At 37.2% G+C, this 15,632-nt stretch overlaps 1 protein-coding gene across 10 annotated transcripts in view; it reads right to left on the bottom strand.

Moving 5' to 3' along the window:
* The window catches only part of HERC3 (HECT and RLD domain containing E3 ubiquitin protein ligase 3), a 110,941-nt gene that overhangs the window by 58,241 nt on the left and 37,068 nt on the right, over nt 1-15,632 (bottom strand). For all 10 annotated transcript variants that reach the window (XM_078366837.1, XM_008992995.5, XM_008992994.5 and 7 more), the window contains one exon: nt 747-906. In XM_078366837.1, the coding sequence (XP_078222963.1) occupies nt 747-778 (32 nt within the window). In that variant the 5' untranslated portion in view covers nt 779-906. The remainder of the gene's footprint in view (nt 1-746; nt 907-15,632) is intronic.

Consider the following 15,632-nt stretch of genomic DNA (forward strand, 5'->3'; position numbering starts at 1 on the left):
TTCTCTTAGTGGCAGCTATTAGATACTTTGACATCAAAGCTATGTTACTTTCTACAATAATTTATTTCAATTAACTTATAAGAGAAAACTATATACAAATCAAAGCCTTGGAAGTCAACCATAATTTGAACACTACTAGTGAATATAAGCTATTACTGTCATACAGATTACTTCATTTTTAAAAATGAAATGCCGTTAAAAACCTTAATTGTGTTTTGGGTTGATTTTGATTGAATAGCTAAATCATCTAAGATTTAGATTTAAGTAAATCTTTAAGAGACTCAAAACCAACTGTATTAATATTTTATTTAGCTGTTTGTAATGCTTAAGGTAATTTGGCCTATCATTAGAGTAATAGGTGAGCCTTGTGATTCTATTTTAAAGTACTTAATTGAGCAATTCAGACTTGCAATTTTCAGTTGGAGGTTAGTAAGCCTACGATGTGAAAGATGTCTTTTTTATTCATTTATTGACTGCCAGGCACTCAGCGAGCAACCAGGCTACTAGAAGAAAGTACAGTTCCCAACGGACTCACATTCTTTAACCAGAGACAGACACTTGTATAAATAATTGCAACTTTTGTGACAAGTGCTATAATAGTATAAGGCACAGAAGCGGCACAAAGGAAATAGCAATTAAATGAAGAAAACAGAAGAAAAGAAGGGAGTCTAACAAATCAACAGCAGGAAATAATATATAAAAAGACTAACATTTGAAAACCAGATTCCTCTCTGTGACATTCTTACCTGGGCACTGCCACAGAATCCTCAGTAGTCATGAGTCCTAGTTGACCATCACTCCCTGCACCCCAAGAAAACAGCTGACCCCGGTCACTGAGGGCCAGACTGTGGGACTCTCCACATGCCACATGAATGATGTGCTGATCGGCCAGAGCGCCAATTTGTTCTGAAAGAGACCAAACCAAAGGAGGAAAATGTACAACCTGGAAAAAGGAATACCACTACCATTTCACAGGATTATCTTCCTGGGCAGTTTTACTTTTTAACAAGAACCACTTAATCTGAATATTTATAGAGACCATAAATTTCACATATTTCTAAACTCTATCAATTTACATTCAGTGACCCTGGGTAACATACATAACTATAGTAGCACACATATCCCAGATGATACCTGAACCTATACAGCCATGTATATGCCTTGTGCTTCTCTATCCAGGGAGAAGCCTGAAGGTTTACTATTTGGAGATATTCCATCAAAGAGGCCTAAATGTTGTGTGGAAATGAAATATATTCCTAAAAGTAGTGGGAGTGAGTGAAACTCTGCCTGGTACAATGAGACCCTCTCCCCAACACACAAACACACCCACAATTCTAAACGGCTTTCTCCCCTCAGTTCTGGAACACAGTCATGTATGTATCCAGCCAGGAAACAGAAGGATTTCTCTCTGTGAAAACTGGCCCAAAAGAAAAGACCCACAGATAGTGACATTGGTGCATCCCTCAATGAAATGTCCAGCTTCCCACCAGTCAATAAGAATCACCCACACACACACACAGCTCCACTCACATTTTAGCCCCTCACTCTTAAATGTAAACCCTATGTATGAGGAAAACTTTAACATGAAAGGCAAGAACAACATAAACAGAAGGAAATGAACTCTGAACAAACAGATCATGCAGGGAGCAGTTTCTTAAAAGTCTTTAGAGAAATAAATGAAGATATTTCCATTCATGAACTAGAAAGAGAGTGCTATAGGAAAGTATTACTCAAACATTCAGAAAACAAACAAAAATATCTTGGAAACCAAAAATGTGGCAGCATAAATGAAAAAAAAAAAACCTTCAGAGCAGGATTGAAAGTTAGAAATGAGGAAGTTTTCTAGGAAATAGAAGAAGAAAGCAAAGAGAAAATCAGAAGGAAAAAAGATAAGAAATTAAAAGATTATTCCAAGAGGTTCAACATCCAGAGAGAGAATAAAGAAAACACAAGATTAAAATATTACAAAAAAAAAAAGAAAAAAATTCATACTGAACGGATCTATTAAGTGTCCGGAAAAATGACCAACAAAATATCTACTGTAGAACCGTCTTGAAATTTCAAAATACCAAGAAAGAGTCTACTAGTAAGAAAGTGTTTATATACAATAGAACAGTGATCAGAATGGCATCAGACTTCTCACAGGCAACACTGAAGACTGTAAGACAATGGAGTGATGCCCTTACAATTCTGAAGGAAAGTGACATCCAATCAAGAATTCAATACCCAACCAACTGTGAACGAAATATGAGGCAAAGGGGGCATAGGGCAGCTTCGGAGATGTACATCTCTCAAAGTATTTTACCTCCCATACTGCTTTTCTCAGAAAGCGACTGGAAGGTATGCTTCCAAAATAAAGAACTCAGGATTTAGGAACCAAGAATCTCACACAGACAGGAAAGAGGTGAACAACCTTTCTAGACAGCTATGCAGCATGCCTACAAAGCAAAGGTGAAGGGATGCCTCCAAAGTGAAAAAAAAAACACTATTAGTTTTAGAGCATTACGAGTTTTACAATTCTACCAGAGACACACAGGTTAGATACAGATTACTGTGGGGCGGGAGGGACTGAAGTCATTAACTTCAGGAAAAACTAAATGATTTACGAGAAAGAAAAGCAATCAAAAGCAATCATGGTACATGCAGTCATAATAACCAAACAAAAATACTTTCCATAGTTAATAACTGTCAAATTTTATTTACAAGAGTAACTATTTAGGGAAGGATCAGTGCCTGGTGGTGAGGAAGAGAAAAGGGTGGGTAGAGAATATAACAGAACTCTAATCTTTCCCAAGTGTGAAGTTTCCATATTATGTCCAATATTGAAAAATAAATCAAGAAGTAGTATTATAAGCATGTTATTAGAAACATAAAGGTAAACAGAAAAAAAAGCTAAGGAGTTGAAATGACAGCCTCTGGGATTGAGATTCAAGGATAAGGACAGATGAGGCAGGGAACTGTTATTTAACTAAACACAGTTTGCATATATCCTTCAAAATAATGACACCTTTTTTTAAAGCTAACTGAAAATATGATAATGCCAGGGAAATTACCATAATAAACAAAAAGATTCTATAATTCCTGTTCCCATTATCCATCTTCTTTAACCTCTATTCGCTGCTTACTTCCCAACTCAGCCTTGCACCAGGCACAAAGAATAGTCCTATCCTTACCTTGCAAAAATGTAAGAAACTCTATCAAAGGAGCCCAAGTGGCTCAGACTCCACTCTAACCAAATTTCCACCTGCACCAATTCCAGGACTTGGATGGCTTTTCTGTTCTCTAGGCCTGGGACCTAGTCTGATACCTCAGTCATGACTGAAGCCTGTCCCTCGGTACCTAACCTTCCTGTTACTGACCAGCAGCCTTACCTGTCTGAATATTAGTATAATGACCTAAAACAACACTAATAAGTCTCCCCATTATCCTGACAGGACATTGTTGCTCTGATCTGTCTGCCGTCTTCTTGCCCTCAATCTCTCAATAGCATCCCTCTCTTGATCTTGTCTTACTACGTCTGAATAGCCTCAAAAGGGAACATCTGGATTCCAGCAACCACTGACTCCCAGTCAGGTCAATCTCTAGGCAAACCAATTCCTGTCCCATCACTCTTCAGCCACTAAATAAGACTTCCAGCTACCCTCACCACAGTAATAAAATCTGCAGCCACAAAGGCAGAAATACTGTTCAGCAATACAAATGTTGATGGAGAAGCAAACCACTGGTTACACAAGTCTAACTTATTCTATTTCTTCCTAGCCAGAAAACTGTGCTCATCTAGCTCATGCTGGAGATCTGTCACTTTGGAGCTATAATCCCTCTTCTAGAATCTACCCTCTAGGTCTGCCCAGTGTGCAGATGAATGCCTCATTCATGCCTCTCTCTGAATACACCCCTGCCCCACTTGGGAACATTCAGGCTGCAGTGTCCTCTGATTCATTTTCACATGCAGTCTCTTCTGATTCATTCCATCAAGACTATACACTATATTTTGCAGATCATGATAGAACCTCAACCCACACATTAAAACAACTAAACACACTGAAGAAGCATTTGGCATATTTTGAGGATAAAAAAAAGTATATTTTCTCTCTGATCCTTTCACTGCAATACTTTAAGGTCTTCAGAAGTCTTTAGTAATGTTTCCAATTCTGAACAAGTCATGGTAGGTAGGGCAGCACAGCGGCCAATGTGGAGTGCTGCTTACAGCTAGTCAGCAGTTCAGCTGGACTTGCATTATTAGGGTTGGTTCTACTTGGCTCTTGAGCCCATCATAACTTTTAAGTGTTTTTTGAGTTAATGGTAAATTTGTCATTTAACCACCAAAAGATGATAACTGAGAAGGATGATATGAGTCTAGAGGGTAGATGGATGATGCAGATTCTTGAGCCTTGCAACAACCCTGTGAGGCAAGAGCACCATAGCTGTCTTAGGCTCAGAAAGAGGATGTAATTTGGCCAAGACTCACAACTAATGAGTGGTGGAACTGGGATGGACACCAGGTCTGTCTGATTTCAAAACCTATTATACTTAACTAAGCTATATTATCTTCCCTCAAGGAAGAATTAGATAGATTTTAAATTGGTAAAAGTAACCTATAAAGTGAATACCCTACTTATAAATCATGGAAAATTAACTCTCTTTCCTCATCGTCTGTTCAGATGAGAAACACATCCAATAGCTTATGGTTAATAATATCAGAGGCTGGATGGAAAGGACAGTAGTTCACCTTTATCTGAGGTTTTAATTCCAGAGTTTCAGTTACCTGCAATCAGTGCAGAGCAAAAATATTAAATGGAAATTTCCAGAAATAAGCAACTCACAAGTTTCAAATTGCACACCATTCTGAGTCATGTGATAAAATCTCTTGCTGTCCCACTCTGCCTGAGACATGACTCATCCCTTTGTCCGGTGCATCCATGCTGTATATGCTCTCTGCCTATTAGTTCCTTAGTAGCCGCCTTGGTTATCAGATTGAAAAAACGTAGTATCTGTAGCATTTGGTACTATCCAGGGTTTCAGGCATCTACTGGGGGTCTTGGAACACATCTCCTGCAGACAAGGAGGGACTACTGCATACAGTATATACAAAATTAGTGATTAACAGTTGGCACTAAGGTTTTAACTAATAAAACTATAACAAAATAAATGTAAGCAGTTGGTAGGACAAAGAGGGTTAAACTTTCACCACTTAGATGTCTCCTTTCTGCTTTTCCCCAAATTGCCTACTCTACAATTATACTTTTATTTAGTAGTAGAAAATAAGACAGAGACATACTGTAGGAAACCCAGCTCTTTGCCCTACCATTCTACACATTCTAAATCCTCACATTCACCCTAACTATGATTTCCTGTTCCCACTGAACTCTTACCCTATCTTGCCTCTCACTACTACACTCTGTTCTCCCGACTACTTTTCCTCCAAAGTACTATCAACCCAGTCTGTGGGGTGCAGCAGACTTTTACAGAAAGTCTCGGTGATGGAGGTACACTGTATCTCAGCAAACCACTCAAAACAAAATATTATAAATCCAAGTACCTCTGCAGTTCCCAAGACAGAAGACGGCCTGGTATCTAATTTTCATCCTTGAGTCTCCCCACCTCCCACAACATGACTAAGCTCTCTCTCCCTCATTTCTTTGTTTCTGTATCTAAAAGGTCCTTTTCCAAAGCCATATTCCAATTTCTTTCTTAATTAATTACTTTTGTCTAAACATTTTGGGGTATCTGGACTATTTTCATAAAAGGTATTCTATCTTGTATCTGAGCCAAGGCACTGAAACCAGAGTTAGCTTTTAAAAATTTTTAATTATCATAGAATAAACCTGACTTTTTGGTATATAAAGTTTATGAATTCAAACACATGTAACTACCACCACAGTCAAGATATAGAACAGTCCCATCACCCCAAAAATGTTCCTCATGCTATTTCTTATAGTCACACCCTCTCCTCATCCTTAACCCCTAACAACCAACAATTTGTTTTCTCTCACTACAGTTTTCAGTTTTTTATACTGTCCTGTAAATAGAATCATATAGTGTCTAACCCTTTGAAACTAGATTGTTTTACTCATAATGCCTCTGAGATTCAATTAAGTGGTTGCATGTATCAACAGTTTGTTCCTTTTTTTGGTGAGGAGTATTCCACTGTATTATGGATGAACTACAGAGCAATGTTCCCAGTTTTTAGTGATTATAAAGAGAGACACAATGAACATTCATATGCAGCTTATTGTATAACAGTAAGTTTTCCTAGTACTGGAGTAAATATTCAGGTGTGAGATTGCTAGGTCATGGGGTAAATATATGTTTAATTAATTTCTTTTTAAAAAATCTGCCAAAACATTTTCCATTAACACCAGCAATTAAGAGTTCCAGTTGCTCTGCAACCTTGTCAGCACTTGCTATTATCAGTATTTCATTTTACCCACTCTAAAAAGTATAATGGGTTTTCATCATGGTTTTAATTTGTATTTCCCTAGTGGCTAAAGATGTCACACATCTTTTCATGTGCTTATTTGCCATCTATCCTCTTTGGATAAATGTCTGTTCTAAGTTCTTGCCAATTTTTAAAATCAAATTTTTTTATTTCACTATTGTTGAGTTGTTTTCTAAATATATTCTGGATACAAGTCCTTGGTCAGATACGTGATTTGCAAATAATTTCTCCCAGCCGGTAGACAGTCTTTTCATTCTCTTAATGCACTCATAGATGAAGTCCACTTTAACAACTTTTTCATTTATGGATTATGTTTTTAGTGTCATGTCTAAGAACTCTCTGCCTAGTCTCAGGTAATGAAGAACTTCTCCTCTGCTTTCTTCTGAAAGCTTTATATTCTCACATTTTACATTGAGATCTGTGATTCGTTTTGAGTTGTTTTAAAAAGGTGTGAGATTTAGATCAAGGTTCTTTTTTTTTTTAACATACGTATGTGCAAGTGTTCACTACCCTTTGCTAAAAAACAATGAAATTCTTTCTATATGGAATCTCATTTACATTTCTATCAAAAGTCAATTAACCACATTTCTTTGGATATATTTCTGTGCTTTATTCTGTTCCACCGGACTATGTCTACACCTCTGTCAGTACCACATAGCCTGGATTACTATACCTTTACAGTAAGTCTTAAAATCAGGTAATTCCTTCAACTTTATTCTTGTTTTTCAAAATTGCTTCAGGTATTCTAGATCCTTTACTTTCCCATATAAACTTTATAATCAGCTTGTCTATAACTACAAAAAAAAAAAAGAATCCTACTGTAATTTTAGCTGAAATTGTGTTAAATCTATAAGCCAATTTGAGAACTGAAATATTTACTATGTTAAGGACTTGAATCCATGAATACAATACATGTCTCCAGTTACAGAGGTTTCTGAGTTCTTCTATCAGATTCTTGTAGTTTTCAGCATATAAATCTTATACATGTTTCTTTAAAGTTATACTAAGCATTTTATTTGTTTGGAACTACTATAAATTGTATTTTTTATTCCAGTTTCCAACTGCATATTGTTAATATATATAGTTGATTTTTGTGTACTGATCTTGAATCCTACAAATTTAACTAATAGTTTTAAAAAATTTTTCAATATAGACATTTCAATTTTCAGTGGATTTTTTTTTCTGAAAACAAAGACAGTTTTCTGTTTCTTCCGTTCCAATTTGTTTGCTTCCCCCCAGCACCTGCCCCCATTATGCTTTCCTTATTACACTGGCTACAATTTCTAGTATGATGTTGAATAGGAGTAGTGGGAGTAGACATCCTTGCCATATTCCTAATCTTAGTGCAATGGTCTGAATGTTTGAATCCCCCAAAATATATATGCTGAAATCACCCCCAAGGTGATGGTGTTAGGAAGTGCTGCTTTTGGGGAAGTGATTCGGTCAGAGGGCAAAGCCCTCTTGGTTGGCATTAGTGCCCTTATAAAAGAGACCACAGAGGAGCTAACTAGCCCCTTTCACTACATGAGGATAGAGCTAAAAAGGTGCCATCTATGAGGAAGACAGTGCTCAGCAGACACCAAATCTGTTGACACTTTGACCTTGAACTTTCCAGCCTCCAGAACTATAAGAATAAATGTTTGTTCTTTATAAGCCAATAAGTTTGTGGTGTTTTTGTTACAGTACCCCAAATGAACTAAAAGAATACAATCTTTCAACAATGTTTGATGTAGCTATAAGATTTGTTGGGAGACGTCCTTCATCAGGTTGAAAAGTTTCCTTTTACTTCTAGTGCTTTTCTCATGAGAGTTCTTACCATAAATAGATGCTGCATAATGTCAAATTCTGTTTTCTGTATCAATTGACATAATCATGTGAGTTTCTTCTTTAGACTGTTTTTCCTATTGTTTGGAGGAGATTTTATTTCATCAGTGTCATTTCTCATTTAAATGCTTGACATTTGGCAGAGAAACCAAGTGAGTCTAGAGATTTTATTTTTTTATTTATTTGTGAGTCTAGAGATTTTAGTTAATTAATTAATTTATTTATTTATTTGTGAGTCTAGAGATTTTATTTATTTATTTGTTTAGAGACAGAGTCTCACTCTGTTGCTCAGGCTGGAGTGCAGTGGTGCGATCTCGGCTCACTGCAACCTCTGCCTCCGGGGTCAAGCAATTCTGCCTCAGCCTCCTGAGTAGCAGAAAGTACAGGCATGCACCACCATGCCCAGGTTAATTTTTTGTATTTTTAGTAGAAATGGGGTTTTGCTAAAAATACAATATGTTGGCCAGCCTGGTCTCGAACTCCTGGCCTCAAGTGATCTGCCCACCTCAGTCTCCCAAAGTGCTGGGATTATAGGCATGAGCCACTGTTCCCAACGAGGGAAATTTCTTTTTAAGGCTTTAAACCCTGAATTTCATTCTTTATACTAATAGATAACCTATTTAGATTATCTATACCATCTTGGGCGAGTTTTTGATAGTCTGTGGTTTTGGAAGAATTGTCCATTTGATCCAAGCTGTTAAATGTATATAGAGAGAACATGTATGTCAGATTCCATTGCTAAGATTTTAATGTCTATAGGGCCTATAGGGTAATGATACCATCTGTTTCATTGATACTGGTAATTTGTGTTTTCTTCTTTTTTTTACTCTTTGACTCTCTTGTTAAAGGTTTATCATTTTATTGATCTTTTCAAAGAGCTAGCTTTTGGTTCTACTGATTTTCTCTATTGTTCTATTTTCAGTAACATAGATTTCTACTTTCACCATTATAACTTCTTTCCTTGTACTTACCTTTTGTTTATTATGCTCTTAATATTTTTCTTAGTTCATAAGTGAAGGCTTAAATTATTGATTGGATATTTTTCTTTCTAAATAAGATTTTAATGCCATAAAGTTCTCTCTAAGCACTGCTCTAAGCTACATCCCACAAATTTTGATATATTGTATTTTCATTTTCTTTCAGTTCAAAATATTTTTAAATTTCCCTTGAGAATTCCTCTTCGACCCACTGAATGACTCCTGGGTAAATATTGAAATTAAGGCAGAAATCAAGAAGTTACTTGAAACCAATGAGAACAAAGAAGCAATGTACCAGAATCTCTGGGATACAGCTAAAGCAGTTTTAAGAGGGAAATTTATAACACTAAATGCCCATGTCAGAAAGCTAGAAAGATCTCAAATCAATACCCTAACTAAAAGAACTAGAGAAACAAAAGCAAACAAACCCAAAAACTAGCAGAAGACAAGAAATAACTAAATATCAGAGTGGAAGTGAAGGAGATAGAGATATGCAAAACCCTTCAAAAATATCAATGAATCCAGGAGCTGGTTATTTGAAAAAATTAATAAAATAGACCACTAGCTAGACTACTAAGGAAGAAAAGAGAGAAGAATCAAATAGACACAATAAAACATGATATAAAGGGGATATCACCACTGATCTCACAGAGATACAAATTATCATCAGAGAATACTATTAACACCTCTATGCAAATAAACTAAAAAATCGAGAAGAAATGGACAAATTCCTGAAAACATACACCCTCCCAAGACTAAATCAGGAAGAAGTTGAATCCCTGAATAGACTAATTACAAGTTCTGAAATGGACCCGGTAATAAATAGCCCACCAATCAAAAAAAAAAGCCCAAGACCAGAGAGATTCACAGATGAATTCTACCAGAGGTTCAAAGAGGAGCTGGTATAATCCCTTCAGAAACTATTCCAAACAATTGAAAAGGAGGGACTTCTCCCTAATTCTATGAGGCCAGCATCATCCTGATACCAAAATCTGGTGGACACACACGGAGCTCAGGCAGCTTAGAGAGCAGGCACCCATAGCAGTGGTGGTGGCTGCCCCTCCCCCTGGGGATTCCGCTGGCTTAGGCCAATTCTAGCCCAGTGAGAATCTACACATCTCCGTGGTTCGTACCCAAGGCCCCAGTGACGTGGGCTCAGGAGTGGGACCTTCTGATCTGTGGGCTGTAGAGTTCCATGGAAAAAGCACAGTTTCCCAGGCTGGGTAGCACACTCACTAACCACCTCCCTTGGCTGTGGATGAGGGCTCCCCTGCCCCATGTGGCTGTCAGGTGAGCCCCCACACTGCTCTTCCTTCCTCTTTATGGGCGATGCCAGCTGCGTAGTCAGTTCTAATAACTAAACCTGGATACCTGGATTGCCAGTACAGGATTCACACACTGTTTTGGATTTTTTCCAACGGAGCTTCCAATCACTGCTGCTTCTAGTGGACCAACTTGGCCCCACCCCCCCACTTGACTGTTTAATCATTATATAACATTCCTCTGTATTCCTGGTCATTTTCTCTGCCTACTTTAAGCTTTACTCACTAAACCTTAATTATGATTAACATTTGAATAATATATATTTTTGTATTCTTGTAATAAACTTCCTATATCATTATTTTTGAAGTCAATTTCTTTTGCACAGTAATTTGTTGGAGTTTTTTAGAATCTAATAATCTCTGTATTTGGATTGTTTTTAGACTATTTCTATTTGATATAATTATTGATATATTTTGATTTTTACCTACTTTGTTATTATTTCCTCTGTTTCTCATGGTCTATTTCCTCTTCCTTTGTGTTAATTAATTTTAGTGTTCCATTTTAATGTATCTATTGTGTTTTCTCCTACATCACTTTGTATAGTTTTTTTAGGTGACTGCTCCAGGAATTACAATATCAATAATTATCTTTTCAGAGCTTACTTAGAATCAGTATTTTACAATGCAAAATATATTACAAGAAAGAGACCCTACCATCATATAGGTTACTCTACCATCCCCCCTTTAAGTTACAGTAATCTTAAATAATGCTTTCAACCAAAAAATATATTTTGAAGAACTCAAGAGTCTTTTATATTCCCATAAAAATCTGCTATTTCTGTTGCTCTTCTTCATTCCTGATGTGCCAGTATTCCTTCTGATATCACTTCCCTTCTGTCTGAAAAACTTCCTTTCGCTATTATTTAGTACAGGTCCCTAGCTGAATTCTCTTGACTTTTCCTTCACCTAAAACTGCCTTTATCTTCATTTATAAAGGCTATTTTTGCTGGATACAGAATTCTAAGTTTACAATTCTTTTCTTTCTATGCTCTGCTATACCACTTCCTTATGGCCTCCAGGGTTTCTGGTGTGAAATCCACAGTCATTTGAATCATTGTTTCCTTATACGTAATATGTTCTTTTTTCTGGGCTTTCAAGTATTTCCTTTGTCTTAGTTTTTAGAAGTTTAATTAGAATGTTTCTGAAGGCAGGTTTCTTTGGGCTTATCTTGCTTGGGTTCACTGGGCTTCTAGAATTTGTAGGTTTATGTCTTCTACCAACTTGGAAACTTTCCAGATTATTTTTGCACCATATCCTTTGTCCTCTCCTCCTGGGACTCCAAAGACATGAATATTAGACTTTTTGTTCTCATTCCACAGGTCCCTGAAACTCTGTTCATTTGTCTTCCCATCTTTATTATCTCCGTCATTCAGACTGCATAATTTCTACTCATCTATCTTCAACTTCGTCGACTCTTTCCTCTGTCACCTCTGTTCTGCTACTGAGGCCACGCAGCGAGCGTCTCATTTTGGTGTTGGTATTCGGTTCTTTTCCACATCATCTATTTCTTACCTAAGAATTTTGTTTCTCTATTTGTTTCACATGTATTTGGGCAAGCTTGTTGAAATATTTGTATACTAGATGCTTTAAAGTTTGTCAGATAATTCCAATATCTACATTACTCAACAATGGCATCCACTGTCTCTTCCCATGCAAATTGAAATTTTCCTGGTTTTTCCTATACTGACTAATTTTGGATTATACCATGAACATCTTCGATATTACGATACAAGACTCTGGGTGTTCTGGAGAACGTTATCAATTTAGTTTAAGTTTTCAAAGGCTTTACACTGCTTATCAGATGTGTGCTCTGTGTACACTACAGAGTGGCCAGTCTGGGTAGTCACCTATCTATTAGTTTAGTTCTCAAGATCATTTAGATTCTAAGTAGAATAAATCCATGCATGCAGAACACAGAGGTAAGCCAAATAAGTTCATGGATAACCACATGGAGTTGCTTTCATGGGCTCCTCCAGCTTTCTTAGGGATCCTTTTTAGTCCTCGAACCTGCGTACTTCTGAAGCTGCACCTGCCTCTAGGTCCAAATGGCAGGAGGGTAAGAGAGGAAAAAATGGTAAACTCACTGCCAGTTTAATGGTACTTCAAATTCTGGTCTTCTTACCCAATATACCTGCTACTATTTGTTTTTCAGAGTTATTAAATAGTCGCTCCAGGTATTCTTTCCAGGTTTTACAGTTGTATACATTCGAAGACAGGAAGGCATATACTTATCCATCCTTCCCAGAACTGGAAACTCAGGGCCAGATTTTTAAAATAAGATATTTTTCTCCCTTCTTTGTATCTTTTTAAATATCAAATAAAATCCAAAAACTGTCTTTGTTCAACTTGACTAAACGAAAAAATAAAAGGCACAACTCCCCCATGAATGTTTCATAAACTGAAAATGGGTTTAATCTTTCTGTATAACAAAGGACTGGATTCCTGGAAGTGGAAAGTATCCATGAGCATCTAACACTTCATTTAAGTTATCTGAACATATCACTCACTCACTTGCTTAATACTCAGTATTACTGACTAACTTTAAACAATCATTAAGCCAAATCTTTTCAACCAAAGAATCAGAGAGAGAAAGATTATGATAAGCATTTCTTTTCTTTTTTTCTTTTTGAGACAGTCTCACTCTGTCACCCAGGTCCTGGAGTGCAGTGGCACAATCTTGGCTCACTGTAACCTCCACCACCTGGGTTCAGGTGATCCTCCTGCCTCAGCCTCTCAAGTAGCTGGGTCTACAGGCACGCACCCACAACACCTGGCTAACTTTTGTAGTTTTAATAGAGATGCGGTTTTGCCATGTTGGCCAGGCTGGTCTCAAATGCCTGACCTCAAGTGATCTGCCTGTGCCAGTCTCCCAAAGTGCTGGGATTACAGGTGTGAGCCACCACGCCCAGCCCATAGTAGTATCACATTTCTCAGTTCAGAGACAGGTGACTTTAACCTTGGCCTTAATGTAAACACATGTAACTCCAAAACAAATATTATGAAAAATGTTTCTCAGTGTCAGGAAAAGTTCCTAATGGCTTCCCTTGGCTAGGAGAGGGAGTTTTCTAGCCCCTATACATCAGTAATAGACAGAGAGTCAAATCATGAGTGAACTCCCATTCACAATTGCTACAAACAGAATAAAATACTTAGGAATACAACTAACAAAGGCTGTGAAGGACCTCTTCAAGGAGACTATAAACCACTGCTCAAGAAAATGAGAAAGGATACAAATAGATGAAAAAACATTTCATGCTCATAGTTAGAAAAAAATTAATATTGCGAAAATGGCCATACTAACCAAAGTAATTTATACATTCAATGCTATCCCCATCAAGCTGTCATTGACTTTATTTACAGAACTGGAAAAAAAAACACTTTATACTTCATACGGAGCCAAAAATGAGCCTACATAGCCAAGACGATCCTAAGGAAAAAAAAAAAAAAAACTAAAGCAGGAGGCATCACACTACCTGACTTCAAACTATACTACAAGCCTACAGTAATTAAAACAGCATGGTACTGGTACCAAAACAGAGATATAGACCAATGGAACAGATAGAGGCCTCAGAAATAACGCCACACATCTACAACCATCTGACCTTTGACAAACCTGACAAAAACAACTATGGGGAAAGGATTCCCTATTAATAAATGGTGTTGGGAAAACTGGCTAGCCATATGCAGAAAGCTGAAACTTGATTACTTCCTTACACCTTATACAAAAATTAACTCCAGATGGATTAAAGATTTAAACATAAGACCTAATACCATAAAAACCCTAGAAAGCAACCTAGGCAATACCATTCAGGACATAGACATGGGCAAGGACTTCATCACTAAAACACCAAAAGCAATGGCATCAAAAGGCTAAAGTAGACAAATGGGATCTAATTAAACTTAAGTAAGAGCTTCTGCACAGCAAAAAAAAAAAAAAAAAAAACGATCATCAGAGTGAACAGGCAACCTACAGAATGGGAGAAACTTTTTGCAATCTCTCCATCTGACAAAGGACTAATATCCAGAATCTACAAACAACTTAAACAAATTTACAATAAAAACAACAACCCAATCAAAAAGTGGGTGAAGGATATGAACAGACACTTCTCAAAAAAAATCATTTATGCAGCCAACAAACAAGTGAAAAAAAAAAACCTTATCATCTCTGGTCATTAGAGAAATGCAAATGAAAACCACAATGAGATCCCATCTCATGTCAGTTAGAATGGCGATCATTAAAAAGTCAGGAGACAACATGCTGGAGAGGATGTGGAGAAATAGGAACGCTTTTATACTGTTGGCAGGAGTGAAAATTAGTTCAACCATGTGGAAGATGGTGTGGAGCTTCCTCAAGGATTTAGAACTAGGAATACCATTTGACCCAGCAATTCCATTACTGGCACATATACCCAAAGAATTATAAATCATTCTATTATACAGACACATGCACACATATGTTTATTGCGGCATTGTTCACAATACCAATGACTTGGAACCAACCCAAATGCCTGTCAGTGAAAGACTGGATAAAGAAAATGTGGCACATATACACCATGGAATGCTATCAGCCATAAACAAGGATGAGTTCATGTCCTTTGCAGGGACATGGATAAAGCTAGAAACCATCATTCTCAGCAAACTGACACAAAAACAGAAAACCAGATACTGCATGTTCTCAATTATAAGTGGGTGTTGAACAGTGAGAACACATGGACACAGGGAGGGGAACATCACACACCAGGGCCTGTCAGGGAATGTGGGGCTAGAGGAGGAACAGCAGGGGGTAGGGGTTAGGGGAGGGATAGCATTAGGAGAAATACCTAATGTCAATGACAGGATGATGGATGCAGCAAACCACATGGCACGTGTATACCTATGTAACAAATCTGCATGTTCTGCACACATACCCCAGAACTTAAAGTATAATTAAAAGAAAAATGTTTGAATATATTTTCTTCTTAAAGCCATAAATCTAAATTTACTATGTATGCTCTCAGATGCAATAAGCAAGACATACTGACAAAGTCAACAATAACATATGGAGCCCTGTCACAGGGAATGGGAGTGGAA

This window comes from Callithrix jacchus, chromosome 3 (assembly GCF_049354715.1).
Source record: "Callithrix jacchus isolate 240 chromosome 3, calJac240_pri, whole genome shotgun sequence".
Taxonomy (NCBI): Eukaryota; Metazoa; Chordata; class Mammalia; order Primates; family Cebidae; genus Callithrix; species Callithrix jacchus.